Source organism: Melospiza georgiana, chromosome 3, assembly GCF_028018845.1.
Source record: "Melospiza georgiana isolate bMelGeo1 chromosome 3, bMelGeo1.pri, whole genome shotgun sequence".
NCBI lineage: Eukaryota > Metazoa > Chordata > Aves > Passeriformes > Passerellidae > Melospiza > Melospiza georgiana.
In genome coordinates, this window is record NC_080432.1 from 108,915,634 (window position 1) to 108,931,946 (window position 16,313).

Below are 16,313 nucleotides of genomic sequence, written 5' to 3' on the forward strand. Positions count from 1 at the left end.
TAATCCTTATCCTTCTTTACATTCAGTTCCATGTATCAGTACCACTTAGCTAAGTGCATCCATTTTGTTCCTGCACATTTGACTGACTGTACACAATCTCCTAACAGTACTGTAATTTTCATATAACTTTTTACATGAGATTGTATATTTGCAGTTTTAATCACGCATGGTCCTGTGGTCTCAAATGTCTCAGAACTTCTTTTTCCTAAAGACAGCACCCACCCATAAGTAAGGCTGATTTAGGACATGCTTGTTTAAATGTGTCCATTTAATTTTGTTCAATATACAAATAAGCAGATGTAATGTTGTCTTAATTGTCTCAAAGTCACCAGGAAAAATGATGAAGCTTATCACAAGCTAAAAATGCCATCTGTTAATAAGTATTAACAACTGAAACCCAAGGCAGTATTATGTTTTGAACCGGCATGGATCAAAAGTGTAACAGAGGATCAATTAAAACTAAGCAAACTTAAACCAGCTTTCTGGTAAAAACAGTTTGGCAAGTTAAACAAAAACAATTTAACCAATTTTTTCAAGGTTTTTTCTTTTTTTTTTTTTTTTTTAATTGTTGTCAGATTCTTCTTGCATAGAATTTTTTAAAATTGCATTAAAATACTGTTCTGCTGCAAGACCAGAGTAGAGAGGATCAAGCTGATACAGTAAACACACACATGGCTGAAGAAAAAAAAGTTATATGCTTCCTGAAGGCTGACTCCTTTTCCAACATCTGAAAGATAAAAACTTCCTTTTTTTTCCTGACAAAAAAGGGGTTTCTTTCATTGCTTCTACCTGCAATATCTGTTTCTTAATTTCTTTGTCTACAACTGCAAATACGTAATAAGAGCCATGACAGATTAATTCCATTAAGTAAGACTATTTTTCATGGCAATCCTCAAACAGAAGAAGTCCTTTGTTACTTGCAAGAGAAATGAATAGCACCGTTTTGGGAAGAATCTAATTTGATTTGCTTTCCTCCAGATTAGCATTCAAAACAACCAAAGAACCCAAAATAATCTGATCTCTTCTGGAAGACTGAGAAGGTATGATTAGAAATGTAAAACCAGGCTGGGAGAGGTCCACAGACTGTAAAATGCAGACTGAGAAGCCTTAAACTCTTCACCCATTGTGGGGGCAGGAGGCAGGGAAACAGGTTGCCCTGTGTCTTATCACATATCCTAAATCCTGAGCTTTAATTCTTATCTGCTTAGTCTGAATTTATGAAAACAAGAACTAAGAGCATAAATAAGACTATGTATTCAATCAAAGAACAAAACAGGTTTTTATTTTTCTGTTCCCATGATATACATGATTTTTTGATTACAGTTTAAAGTAATATTTCATTTTATATAACAATCAGAAAGAAAAGATATTTCAAAAATAAATCACTCAGGCAAATAATGTTGTCTAGGGAAATGTTACTATCAACTGTTCAAGTGATTTAGCAAATTATCAACAATACAGTCTATCAAAACAAAAAACATTTAGACTATTTTTAACAGATTCTGTATTTAAATTATTATTCAGGTCAATATTTGTGAATCCATTTATGCTTACAAGTTAAAAGTGAACACTTAAAGAGATCACTTTCACCTAACTGGTGTTTAGGTGGACACTAACTGTTCTGCAGGCTTTCATTTCTTCCATGCATTCTTACAGTGCTACTCAGTTCTAAAGAAGTGAAGAACACTATAGGACTATTTGCTCCAACTCATTTCTACTTGTACAAAATTATTAGGATGATAACTTGTAATATTTTTTATAAGAAAATTACATCCCAGAGAAATAAGAGGGAGTAATAGTTTCTTTTGCTTCAATAGTCCAAGCAGGTTGATTTTTGTGGGAGTTTTAGGCTGTCTTTGGGGGAAAACAAACACACCATCCTAACAAGCTATGTTAAGCTCTTCCTATTTGGTTATTGAGTATTTGATATTGCTTTTCCTATAGGAAGGGGAAAAGCCACTAGTGTGACCTGCCCTCACTTTTGAGGGGCTCTCCAGTACATTTTAAAGGCAAATAAACCAATGTCTGTACCTCTAATAAAGGCCATCTGGTGCTGCCTGGTACCAGCTGACTGAGAGGCAGCAGCTCACTGTTACTGCCAAGTTTAATCTGCCAATTTAGTCTTCATTTTGGGGAAGAAAAACAGCATTTGATATACTACCATTGAAAAATAACCTCCAACTGACCCATTCCTGTCACTTGAAATAACTTTATACAAAAACAAGAGCCAGTTTCAAATTCAAAATGCAATATAATAAAACAAACTAACTCACAGTGTCATTTTGAACTTCAGTTAATCAAGTGTAACTGCTGCAGTCCTTCAGAACCATTAATCATCCAGGTATGTTCAGCAGAATGAAAAAAATCTTTAAATTTGAGTGTTGATATTAATCAAAAATCTTTGAGTGTTGAGTTTGCAAATGCACAAGTACTTAGTGAGAAAAAAAAAGTAGTTTATAGTTCTTTATATAGTTCTTTATACCCTAACCATTTAACTTTACTGTCCCAGTATTGTCCTAAAGGGGTTTACTTCCATACCTCAGATGGTCCCAAACATGCATCACAATATCACAACATCACAATATTTTCATGACAGTACTCAACTCCTGTGAAAGCTCTAAACTAAACAGCAGAGAAAGCTACACAGCGCTGAACCCAAACATTTCCAAAGCATTCAGTGTCATGGACTTAGCTGAACTTTCTCATTCTGGGTATTAGAAATACTTACCAAGTTTTCTATGGACAGCTTTCCAAATAACTTCTGGCTTAATTCTGGGTTGTTATACTGTTGCATACCATGTTTTCTTTATTTAAAAATTAGATTTCATAAAAAGTTGAACCCTACAAAAATCTGAACATATAGGCACACCAATTTTCTTTTTCTTTACTCTGGGAGCACTCCAGAGCCTTACAGCATCATACCTAGTGATGCCTTTTTTATTTGAATTTGTACTGCAGAAGCACATAAACAGATATGTGTTGGAAAACTAAACAGTTCTGGTCACTCTGAAATTCAAGAAGTCATTCATACAGCTCATTCCAGCTTCTCTATTCTAAGTAGTGCAAAGCAAATGCCTTTACTAAATGAAATATTCCTTATATTCTTTGATGGCTTGTGAACAAAATTCCTCAGTTTACTCTGCTGCTGTTTTTATCCTTGGAGCACAGAGTCTCCCCACATCACACACTAGCCCAGCACACTCCTGATTGCTCAGCCTGAAGGACCTAAATGCACCTCATCTCCCCCTTTTTGCTTCCTTTCAGTGGAACCTCATCTCCCCCTTTTTGCTTCCTTTCAGTGGAACTTCATCTCCCCCTTTTCTGTGCTTCCTTTCAGTGGAACCTCATCTCCCCCTTTTTGCTTCCTTTCAGTGGAACTTCATCTCCCCCTTTTCTGTGCTTCCCTTCAGTGGAACCTCATCTCCCCCTTTTCTGTGCTTCCTTTCAGTGGAACTTCATTTCCCCCTTCTCTGTGCTTCCCTTCAGTGGAAAGCAGGTACAAGGCAGATGGAGTGCACACTGAGCCTGCTCCAACCTGCTGCAGGAAGAACAGCAAGGAGCTTATCTAAAGTGCTCCTCTGTGTTCCAAGAAGAAACTTTACCTAAACTATCTACACAGCTTAAATTTTGTTTCAGAAAACTCATACAAGGCTTTGAGAGCTCTCTCATGCACAAGTACAATACTTATGCTATGTATTCTTTTTTAAGTCACCAAAGAATTCTAAATTGAACACATCCAATTATTCAAGGATGAACTAAAATTCTACTCTTGCTAGAAATAAAAAAGGAGTTCAGAGGTTTACTCTGTTCCTGAACAGAGAACTTGTTCAGTCAACTTAAGCAGAAAAGAAAGGGGAAAAAAAAAGAAAAAGAAAATCATGGCTGATTTATGAAATTTCACTACTTTCAGATGTGCAGAGGAGCAATTAATAAGCAGGGAAAGCTCTTCAGCAGCTGATGAAAGGGCAGGCAGGATGATGAAGTTTAGAATTGGCTAGTGAAAGTCTAGCTGTTTTTTCCTGCCTACAAATTAAAGCTTTTCTTCTGTAACTACCAACAAAATATGTAAGATTGGTGGCCAAACTACGGACTTTCTTCCCCTCCCCTCTAAGAAACTGCACTCTTGCAACATAAGACTTACTTTTTTAGTCAATTTAAAATCTCTTAATCTTAACTGCCTCTACAGAACATGTAAAACTTGCTTTCATACATGGCAGTCTGTCTTATGCTATTATCCTGCTGTTGGCCCATAGGAAACATTAAGAAGCACTCAATTAGCTCAGTTTGATTATTTATTCCTGCAATTCAACACATTTTTAATATTGTTAAAATTTGCACTCCTGTGTTTGCAAACAAGCTGGGCTTTGAGTGAACATTCAGCTTTAAATTACCTGGCCCCAGTTTTCATGTCATGAAAAATTACATAATAACTGTTACAGCAGTTTTCTTGCAGTATTTTCCCTGTTTCTTCAAAGTAACTGTAAGGATAAGGTTTTTTTAGGCAGAAGCACTAAGGAAACTTGAGATCTGCAATTACGGAAAGAGCATAGAGAGGGAGGAAAGACCCTGGGTAACTTATGCAAGTTTCTTAACTTTCTTCAGTTAGACTGAAAAAATCCTTACAGCTGCCAGTAGCTTGGCAATGTCATGTGTTTTATTAAGAGTTTTGCAGATCTGATGTGGAACATCTTATTGTTGGCTGCTTGTAATAAAATGCTAATCACAGGACTAGACTCAATCACTAGCTGACATAGTAAGATTTTGTTATATTACAAATTACCCAATAATCTCAGCAAAATGAACAGCCCACAAGAACAGAGTCAAGCAAGTATCCTTGCTACTCACTATTCTGCAGTAGGGCTCTCTGATCTTGAGGAAATTCTACACTGTGTCGGAACTCTCCAATGTGAGAGACAAAAAAAAAATATTTCCCCAGAAACCCACTTCAAGCACATGATGATTCTTTACTGAAAAGCAATTTCAGTAAGAAAACTCATTATTATTAAATAAGTTAAAAGATAATGGTCTTTGTTTATCAAAGCATGATAATCAACAAAGTATCTTTTATGCCATAATTGCCTGACACAGTAATGTAATATTAGGATCACAAGCTTACTACATCAATGCTAGAATCTTTCAGTAATATTTGAAAATGCAAAAGAAATCATGCTAGACATTTAGCTTGCTAAAGGCTAAGGATCTAGTTAGTGACAAGAGAAAGACTTAAATGGATGTAGGAGCAAATTAACTCTATGAAGCAGAGATAACATGAGAATTGAATGTGAACATTTTAAATTTTTAGGATGCATATTCTTGTTTTAAGAGCTAAGAAATTTAATCTCAACAAAAGACAAAATCGAAGTCATTAGGAACTGAAGACTTATAGGAGTACATGACACTTGAGAATAGATCTGAAGTTTTCTCTAGTAAAAAGATGAATTCTTTTTACCAGTTTAAGACCTCTAATGTTTTCCATCTTTATTGATTCTTCTATAGGATACTTAAAACACTGCTTGAATTACCTTAATCTAAAAGAAGTCTCAAAATTGTGACAGAACTGCAAACTGCTTGCTCACATATTTTTAATTAACTTCCCAAGCCTGGAACAACTAGACTGGATATCAACCATGCCTGTACTAAAGGCAGCCTGTGACTTTCAATATGAAGTGTGCAGACTTCTCATATTGTTTCCTCCTCCAGGAACTGTGAAAAATAACCATCTACTGCTTGATGTGTTTGCTGAAAACATGATAAATACTATGGTCAAGAGCCTGCACTCCCCTGCTGATTCAGGAGGCAATACTTAAAACATCCTACAGCCAGTCTCTACCTGGATGTGAAGTGTATCATTATTAGTGAGATACTAATGTTTATCAGCTCCCTAAAGCAGAAACACGCTGCAAAAACAGTAATGTATTATTCCATGTATGAAAAGAAAATCTTTTTTTTGTACCTCACCAGCACTGTCCAGCAGAAATAAATATATGCTACAGCTCTCCTTCATTTGGATTATAGAAAGCAACTAGACTTTTAAGATATATAAAATTTACAGTGTGAAAGCAGGTCATTTTGAATGAATGATCCTTTAAAAGCTCACGCTTGAAGAATGTCTTAAATTTAAAAGATGACACAGAGATGAGTTCCATTTGAGCAGTCAATGCTGACACATTAATAATGAAATAAAATATGCTGCAGTGCTTCAAACATTTTGCAGCTGTTACAACAGCACGATTATCTAATACAGATATATTTACCAAATTCCACATTTTGTAGTACAAGCCTTTAAAATCAAAATTCTTCTTTTTATTTGTCTAATCATTAACTGATAATCTAATGACTTTTCAAATGTAAATCTAATCAGTGGCATTAGAACTGGTATTTTATTTCAAGTGGTAGGATAATCCCTCAGCTGTAACTATGCTCTGTTGTCACTTCCCCTCACTTAACCAAATATTTCCAGCCACATAACAAAGTTCACGCATCCTTACAAAGTGAGACCCTCTCTCCCAGTCCAAAAGTAGATTTCTGGGCTCTAGAAAGATAATGTTTCCAAACCACAGCAATGGTTTTAGCCTTTATAACTAAAGTATATTATTATAAGGACCAAAATAAAACATTTAACTTGGCTGGACACCCCCGTAAAGCTTCAGTAATCAACAATTCTAATATTTTTATTCCCATGCATAATTTTTCTTTCCTTGTACCATATCAATAACAACAGCTCAGTGAAGCAGCAGGAATTGTCATAAGAAAACCTGCTTCTGCACTAACTCATTCTAAACTTGCTTTCTAATTTAAGAAAATGATATTCCTATTGGAGAGGGGCTTTTTTTCTCCCTCCAAGTATGTATAAATTTTTTTTGTATCTTGTTTTATTATGTAAAATGAAAAAATACTCTATTTGAAAACTGAATTAGAAATACATCTGCAATCATAGTCTGTGAACACACAACATTTTTCATAATTGTAACACAGCAATATGGGGGAATAAACTGACAGATGGAGACTCCAAGGCATTCTTCAGACTACACTACAGACCTCAACATATTAATGGATTCACAAGATCAGAAAGACAATATTTCTATTAAAAGAGATTAATATATTTAATACTAAAATTACTCATTTAATTTTTGTTTAATATTAACTCTGCAGAACTGCACATGAAATTTTAATTGTACCTACACTGCTAAGGCTGCTCATTATGCTTTACCCTGGCTGTGGAAAGAAGCACCTTAAGTTGTTTGCTTGTCATGTTTTGTTGACATGATCTTAGTCGGAAATTTTTAAGTTACTTAAAATTACTAATTAAATTCTACAGATTTTACATTTGTGTTTAAAATATATTAATTTATCAAAGAGAGTATTAGATGATTATAGAGGACTCAATAAAACTGACATTTTCTGTGCAAGAACAGCAGTGGTCCATGACCCTGAGGTTTTAGCTGAGCTGGTCAGAGCATGGTGCCACCAACACCAAGGTTGGGGGGTCAATCCCCATACAGGCTGTGCATTTAATAGAGGGACTTGATGATCCTTGTGGGTCCCTCCTAACTCAGGACTATGCTGTGATCTTAAAAATCTTCATTAGATTTATGGTCTGAGCCTAAACTTCAACAAAGCTTAACCCATTTCTGTCTTCCCCTGAACACATTCCTCATCACATGGCCAACCAACCTTTGTATGCAAGCAACAGCACAAGCAAACAATTCATGTGGATTAACCAGATCACAACTCATATACACATACACATTGATTTTTTCCCCAAATCTCTGAACATATCTAATACTATGTGCCATTTTTAATTAAGTGGAAAAAAAGAAACTCTTCTTACCTTTTCAGCTGTTAACTGTTTTGATGGTTTTTCTGATTCTTTCTCTCTCTTTTTCTCTTCTTTCTTTTTTTCTTTTTCCTTCTGCAAAAAGTAAAAGCATTTTGCTAGCACCCAATTTGCAAACATATTGAATGTCTACAGTCACACAGACTATAAACAAAGATCTTCAGTTACTCCCTTTTAAATCATAGTTTATGCTTTTATCTGCTCTCCTTCCAGAAGTGACTAATTTTGCTAAAATACTAATATTAAAAATACTGTGACTTTTAGATTAAATTCAAGAAATTCACTTTTTTACCTGCTCATCTGCTTTTCTGCTTAATAAGCAGAAGGAAAAAAGAACCAGTATTGATTCTCCTAAGCTAAGCAGAGCTGAAGAGAAAAAATAATCTGCAAGTATAAGTATCTCTGTTAATTCTGATAACCTCTGTCATTGAGGGTGGATGTCAGCTGCTTTGACCAAAGAACTAGATTAAGGTAAATTGCATTCTGCTTTCTGCAGAAAGGTACTAATTTTTAAAAGCCAATCTAGTAGTCCTGAATGTAAAAAAGTTGCCTTGGGCCATATGACAGGCCAGCTGAATCATGAGACATTATATTGTTCCAGAAAGTGAAAATATAAAGATCCCTTTACTTTGAATGCATCATAATAACATAACAGATACTTCTTCACTTCAGTTTTTGATGAATGAATGTGCCAAAATTACTGACCCATCTGACTGAAGCAAAGCATAAAATATGCCTTAAGGAATAACATGAAGAAGATTCAGACTTGCTAGGTTAGCAATTGCTTTGACAAAGTGTTAGTCTGCCTGCATTTACCTGGTACACCTACAGAGTAGTACTAGTGAGTATATTTCAACACTAAATGGATGAAACTGTAGCTCCTAAATGTTCTTTTGGCCATTAGACTTGCACCTGTTTGTTCAAAGCTTCAAAACAGCCTTGTTTCAGAAAAAGCTACTGTTTACAAGTTTCCCAGTATTAAGCAGAAGGTTGAGAGGCTAGATCTGTCCATGTAGCTCCAGTATTAAAAATAAAACAGTTAATAGTTTGTGACAGTAAGGAATATTTGTGAGTTTTGTATTTTTTTTTAAATATCCAGTACATCCAATTTAAAAATTTTTATAGCACGCTATTCACTTAATATAGTTCTAACACTCAGATGAAGGTTTGGGTTTTTTGTTGTTTTGGGGGTTTTGTTTGTGGTTATTTTTTTGGAGGTGACTGGACACAGAGGGATCCAAGTAACACATTCTTCAAAACTTCCAGTAATTAATTTTCAAACCTTTCACCATATTTACCAGATTGATTTGGGCTACTCAAGTCCCAACTAACCCATGTGAATTATTTCACCAGGCATTAACCCGAACACTCAGTTCCTGGCAAATCAGACTATCACACCAAGCACCTGCATACAAGCAACAGAAAGCAATGACCACAGTCATGAAACCCCAATAAGGAAATTTGGGACATCAGTTTTGATGAAAAGAAACAGAGACCAGCTTAGATTTCACTGAATAAAAGAACACAAAAGTGAACACAGTGGTCCGAACGAGAGGCCTTGCCAATGCTGTATCTCACCTGTGATAATGCAAGGTGTTCAAGAAATGTCTGTATGACTGGGACAAATACGGAGCAGTATTTTATTTTGAGGTCACATAATAACCTGAGGCTTGCAGTCTTACTGAACTAGGATTACAAATGCATAGCCACGCCTTTCAATGAAGCTCAGCCTTTCTTCCACTACTGTTTCACTGACCCTAGTACCAACCTGTATTCTGGTATACACATAAATTACACTGCCAGAGCAACAACTTTTTGAAGTCTTGCCTTTTCTGTACCCGCATCCCGCTCCAACCTTCTCAAGCTGAATAATTTAAATAAATGCAATCTCTTGAAGCAACTGCATCAAAGGAAGTGTGACCAGCAGGTCAAGGGACATGATTCTCCTCCTCTGCTCTGCTCTCACAGACCCTTCCTCTGCAGTTGGGGCCCCCAACATCAGAAGGACATGGACCCACTGCAGCCCAGAGAAGGGCCCAAAAATGACTGGGGGCTGGAGCACCTCTCTCTAAAGACAGGCTGAGAAAATTGGGGTTGTCTGAGTCTGGAGAAGAAAGAAGACTCTGGGACACTTCACAGCAGTCTTCCTATAGTAGCACCTCAAGGGAGCTTCAGGAACAATGGGTAAGGACTCCAGCAGGACAGTGACAGGAGAAGGGGGAATGGCTTTAAACTGAAAGAGAGCAGGTTTAGATTACACACTAGGAAGAAATTTTGTACTGTGAGGATGATGAGGGACTGGAACAGATTGCCCAGGGAGGCTGTGGATCCCCTATCCCTGAAAGTGTTCAAGTCCAGGTTGGATGGGGTTTTGAGCAACTTGTTCATAGCAGGGGGCTGGAACTTGATGATCTTTAAGGGCCCTTCCAACTCAAACCATTCTATGACTCCACAATTCTATGATTTGATTCCTCTCCTCCCAGGAAAGGCTGTTTGAAGTGTCATGCAAGTACTCTTACTTTTCAATCACAGCACCTTAAATTTCCTTAAATATATTTAAGGGAAAGCAGAGGTAAAGTTTTTGCAGTTTTTCAGTATGTTCTGATTTCCAGTTTGACTTCAATGTACTTTTAAAGTATGTTTTGTCAAAGAAACCTCACTTCTGGAGTAAAAAGTATCTGGAAACATTTCTTTTTCAAGGATTCAAGAACAAGGAGGGTTTGCAGCTAGTATCATATGGCAAACACTCTGTAAAGGTGACCAAATATAAATATATGCTTCTTGTTGCCCTTAACAAATCTCTAAAAACTTAATAGTGAATGTATTAAGACTTAAAATAAACTGTCCTCCACACCTCACAGAGTCTACAGAAAGAGTCTTGATTCTCAGCAACTTTATCTTCATTCATTTTCACTGTGGACTTGAAAAGCCACAAGTCCTTCATCTTCACACTTCCTGATTTCAATATTCAAGCTTTCTGCCTCAGCTCCATTAGATAAAAATGAATTCAGACTAAATAAAAACATTTCTCAGATGTTGCATTGATCATGCCAGAGTCTCAACTCAAGTGCTTCATTACTTGCAAAAGCAGTCAAAAAGCACTATGAAGATAATAAAATTAAATTGACTTTATACTGGTCTTAAATTGTAAGCAAAGATTATTAATTTTTTTCCAAGTTTCATTTCTAATAACATGGCATTCTAGTTACACAGAAGAACTTTCAAGTGTGAATGCACCAAGAGAGGTAGATAAGAAAGTAAAGGCAAGCTTCATTCCCAGTGGCTCATGCTACTCCTCATACAACTTAAAACACATGATAAATTGAACAAGGCTTGTGATCTTAGTCCATGACACTGACATTTAAATTTTAATTAATGTTTAAATATAGCTGAACTAAAATAATTTATAACTTCTGTCCAATTTTTTTGTATTTAGAAGGAAAAAGCTTGATTTATGTTCACATCATAAATTATTTCATATATTGTATAGTCTCAATTTAGAGTGAAGTATCTAAAAGAAACAAACACTGGATATTCAAATTCTAAATATGCATTTTATTATTGTTGCAAATGACATTTACTGAAAGTTGATATAAATGATGCCTCATCTACAACTTGCTTGTGTGTTATGCTTCTCAAAGACCCATGTAAACAGTAAATGTGTTAGCACACACACATATCCCAGAAAGATATTAAACCCAGTATGAGTCAAATTAATTCTACATTTATCTCCATGAAGAATGAACTAAATGGATGGAACAATACTGATAATTTAGAACCTGGAACAAGCAAGTAATACCAAAAAAGATACCAGAAATTATTTCTGATGAGACAGGACAGTATCACTCATACCTATTAGCTGAGAATTAAGTGGGTTTTCCACAATTCTGTGACAGTAAATCAGAAGTGAACCAGAATTTTGACATACAAACACCAAGAAGTGAAAAACACACACATACTTTGCAGTTCTGCTGGGTCTTTTCATTTAGCTAGTCCAAGAAAAAAGGAGAGAGGTATTTCAAATGTGTGAAAGATTTACAGCAATTCAAACTCTCAAGTTACCTCAGTGAAATTACTCTATAGACATGTAAACATTTGTGCAAAGCAGTAACCTGATAAGAGTTACACCCAAAATCAATATACCTCTGCTTTGCTCTTCTCAGCAGCAGCTTGCAGAGAAGGAGAAGATGCCAAAGGCTGAGCAGCATCAGATGATATCTGTACAAAATAGAGGAAAGAAATGAGAAAGAAAATAAGCAAGAACAGCTGGGAAGGGAGGCAGTAGAGGCCGCTAAGAGACACGACTTTCATTCCTTTTTTTTTAATAATATTGATGGAAGTGGTTACACGACATAGAAGAAACATAAAGAGGAGACAAAGTTGCTTGTGTTTTTTTTTTTTTTTCCTGAGTACAGTATTTAAAGTGTTTCAGGTAGGAAAGTGTGACTTATAATGAAATTCACTAGGAGAGAATGCAAGAAAATGGGCCTGGATAAGATCATATCAAAGGCCTAAGAAAAATAATTAGCTTTCATCCATTGTTCAATTTTTATCCAGTGTAACTACTGAAATATTAATGTCCTGAAGCATGAAGGCAGACTGTCCCAGAGGAGGGGGAGAGAAGAGAATGCCTTTGTTCTTGTTCAATGCAACAGAATATTTTTATTAAGAGGAATGCAAAATAACTCTGAAAGTTATACATTAATTAAAGTTCTAATTAACTCTTCTCTAAGAGCACTCCAAGTACATAAAGAGCTTAGGGTTAATATAAAGCCCCATCTTAGCAGCAGGTTGAAGAATCTCAGACAACTGACATTCTTTTCTAGGAATTGGTATGTAAAATTGCTATTAGCACCACTAGACTTCCAGAATTCTCCAAAAGGTGTAACTTAAATATGCAACAAATACACCTTGCTCAAAAAAAAAAAAGGATTTCCCTAAAGGCATTTTCATACATATTCCTATCTCATTTTTTTTATGCATAGCTGATTATTTTAATGGAAACATTATCTTTCTATTTCCCTTATAAAAACAAAACTGAAATAATTTTCTAAATACGTAGAAGATCTTCAGAGCTATAAAGCTGACACTTCTAGATAATAGATGTGATACAAAATAGTGTAGAAGGAAAATTTAGAAAGAAATGAAGCTATAACAGAGTAGGTCATTATGTTGGACCAAAAGAAGCAATTTAAATGACATGTTTTTACTTAGTTTAAAAAAAGAAGCTCGCACTAAATGGAAACTGAAAGCTGATAAAAAACCCCATCATATGTCATGTCTAAATACCCCATATTCCTTACAGAAAATCCTACCATTTTCTTTACTTATACAGCTGGAATATTCATAGAATTTACATATTTAGTATTTTTACAAAAAAAACCTATGTCTATGCTGGAAGGTGGTGCAGAGTTGCAGGAAAGATATTTATAAAGTTAATTTTAAAACCAAATTTTACCTGCAGAAATATGAAACAGAATTCTCATTTTTAAATTTACTGCTTTAAAATCCTTGGGTTATTAGCAGAGTTATGGATAAACCTGCTGCAATGATGCAGTTTCACAAACAGTAGCATTCTGTTGCTATAGGAACATGGGATCCTGTTTATTCTGACTGCACCACATTGTAACCAAATAATGCCGGAAAAATTATCAGGTGACTACACAATACCCTGAACTGTGTACTCGAACATCATGCTTCTGAGCTTTCAATTAGATAAAAATGTGTAAAATTCTGATAATGAATCATCATCTTTCAAGCTGCTAACAAGTGAGATTTTTGGTTTCGGTTTGGAGTTTTTTCATTCTTTTGTATACTTCAGATTTTAGGAGAATTTAAGCTTGATAGCACTCACAGGTGAACAGCAGGTAACACCAGCAAGCACCTACTTGCCAGCCAGAACATGGAAGACAGAATTTCATTTGGGGGTTAGGGGGAAAATCAGCACTGTAGGTGTTTGTCAATTTCCATCCTCCCATAATAGTTTTTAATCTTCAAATCCTCTTCATATGATAAAGGATTATCTAACCTAGAAGAAGGTAATTCGATGAAGGCCTGAAAGCAATTATTATAGTTTTGCCAATCAAGTAATGGAATCACAGAACTAATGAAGAAGTGTCATGCAAGCTGTCAGACAGAGCTGTGAGACAGAGTGAAAAGCAGTTGCTGTCTAGCCTGGGATATGGAACAGGATGTACAAGTTGAGAAATGCTCAAGCATAATTTTTAAAGACAGCCAGCATCACTACAACCACTTCAGGCAAAAAAGAGCACTTGAAAGCACACTTCACACATGCAAATATTCAACTAAGCCAGAGAACAAAAGACATATGACTGGAGCTAATCTTTAAGAGAAAACACATTACAATGTGTAAAGAACAGATTAAGTTTCCGTAATGCAAGCAACAGTACAAGGCTGAGCTGCTGAACAGCTTTATCATCACTGCATCACGTTGAATTTGTTATCTACCAGGCTGCACCAGATAAGGAAAGCTGAATGAAAAACTCAAATGAAACCGAGTGGCTATACATAAATAAATATTGTCTACCTAGAATTTTGCAAAGACTTTGACACCATTTTCCAGAGCATTCTCCTGGAGGAACTTGCTGCTCATGGCTTAGACAGGAGCACTATTCTCTGGGCACACAGGGGCTGTGTGGCCAGGCCCAGAGAGCAGTGGTGAATGGAGTCACAACCAAAGAGTGGCCAGACACTAGTGGGGCTCCCCAGGGTTTAGTAGTGGGGCCAGTCCTGTTTAATATCTTTCTTTATGCAGGATCTGGATGAGGGCATGGAGTGCACCATCATTCAGTTTACAGATGTTACCAGGCTGGGCAGGAATGTTGATCTGCTGAAGGACAGGAAGGCTCCACAGAGAGATCTGGACAGGCTGGATCAGTGGCCCAAGGCCAACAGTACAGGGTTCAACACAAGGAGGTTCCATCTCTTGCACCTGGGACTCTTGGAGATGAGTGACTGGAAAATTTCCATGGGGGAAAAGGATCTGGCAATGCTGGTTGACAGCCACCTAAATTTCTCCATGAAAATCCAAAAAACAATTTTCTACCCTACTCCAGAATCCAAGTGAAAAAGCACACTCTGACAACATGTTTGCACTATGCTCTGAAAAGCAGTCAACTAAAGACATCTTTGATTATTGGCACCTTAAAGTATCAAATAGTGACCTCTGTAACTAATCACACATACTGACAGAAAAATAATAAAGTTGGGTGATTGTGTGCATTACCAATGTACTGCAGAATGACAACCAGCATATGAATACATCATTTAAACTTTTAACTTAGGAGTAGTTACATCTTTTGATTAAGAAACTCAGAATTGCCTAAAACAAAGAAGGATGGAAAGGAGCTGTCTCTGAAGTTTTCACATTTCTCCACAAGATTTTGATTGCATTTCAGACCAGAAGACTTGAAGTCTTTTTTTTTTAGCAATTCTTGAATCTTCTTCCATTGTTTGTGTTTTGTGACTCATTTTTAGAAAGAGGTTACAGCAAAAATAACCATTCTGCACAATGAAATTCAATACTCTCTTTAAAGCATCTGCTACCTTTAGTGCTGAGCAAGAAATTACATACACATGCAACAGTACTGTAAGATTTCAGTTTCACCTGGGCTCATTGAGAAACCCTTTAGTGCATAAAAAATGTAAGATCAGAAAAAAAAGAATCTGCAGATTTACAGTATTAGTCCAGTTCCCAGCCCCTTTTACATTTAAATGTGTTACCTGTCCCCATTTGCCTCCCTAAAACACTTCTGTATTATCTGTTGTTACTAAGTGGTGGCACTACCCAAATACATGCTAAGTTAACAGTTTGTGTAAAAGCAACAACACAAACAGTAGTTGGCTCAATGTCCTGATGCAGTCTGTTGACCCGACTACTATTCCAAGTAAAAAAAAGTAAGCTTTAAACAAGAACTAAATGAAGTTATCAGAAAACATAAAAACATAACATACAAAAACTAAGAATGATTTTACTTTAGTTTAGTTTGTACTGACATGTTTGTGATGCTATGTAAGTCACACAAACACTATTGGTCATTAGGGTGTAAGTACTTCATAAAGTTTTCAGCTGCTCTTATTTGTAGTTTTTCCAAAATCCAGCGCTGATGTAATGCATGTCATTATTCAGCCTTTTATTAAAAAGGATTCAAAGTTGAAGCTTTAAAGGCCTACACTAAGCTTCCATTTAAATATGAAATGCAGGCTGCTATCATGCAGAAGATTCAAGACATTAAAGAATGAGTGTGTTATCAGACCACTCAGGAAGTCTGCAGCTGAACCAAATACAAAAGTGCCCTCGAGTGGCCAGTTTATAGACACACAATATGCAGGGAATTAGCCTAAATGAAGAGGACTATTCTGCTTTCATTTGACAGGTTTTAAGTTTAGCTGCTGCATACGTTTTTCTGATTTCAGCAGACTTTTGACTTCATTACTATGTATCTCCAACAAATGT

The 16,313-nt window shown here is 36.0% G+C and overlaps 1 protein-coding gene across 2 annotated transcripts in view; it reads right to left on the reverse strand.

Annotated features, from left to right (window-relative positions):
* Positions 1-16,313, reverse strand: part of SMAP1 (small ArfGAP 1) — a 93,625-nt gene that overhangs the window by 36,590 nt on the left and 40,722 nt on the right. For both annotated transcript variants that reach the window (XM_058021558.1, XM_058021557.1), the window contains exons 5-6: positions 11,981-12,055; positions 7,832-7,912 (exon numbers count right to left, since the gene is read on the reverse strand). In XM_058021558.1, the coding sequence (XP_057877541.1) occupies positions 7,832-7,912; positions 11,981-12,055 (156 nt within the window). The remainder of the gene's footprint in view (positions 1-7,831; positions 7,913-11,980; positions 12,056-16,313) is intronic.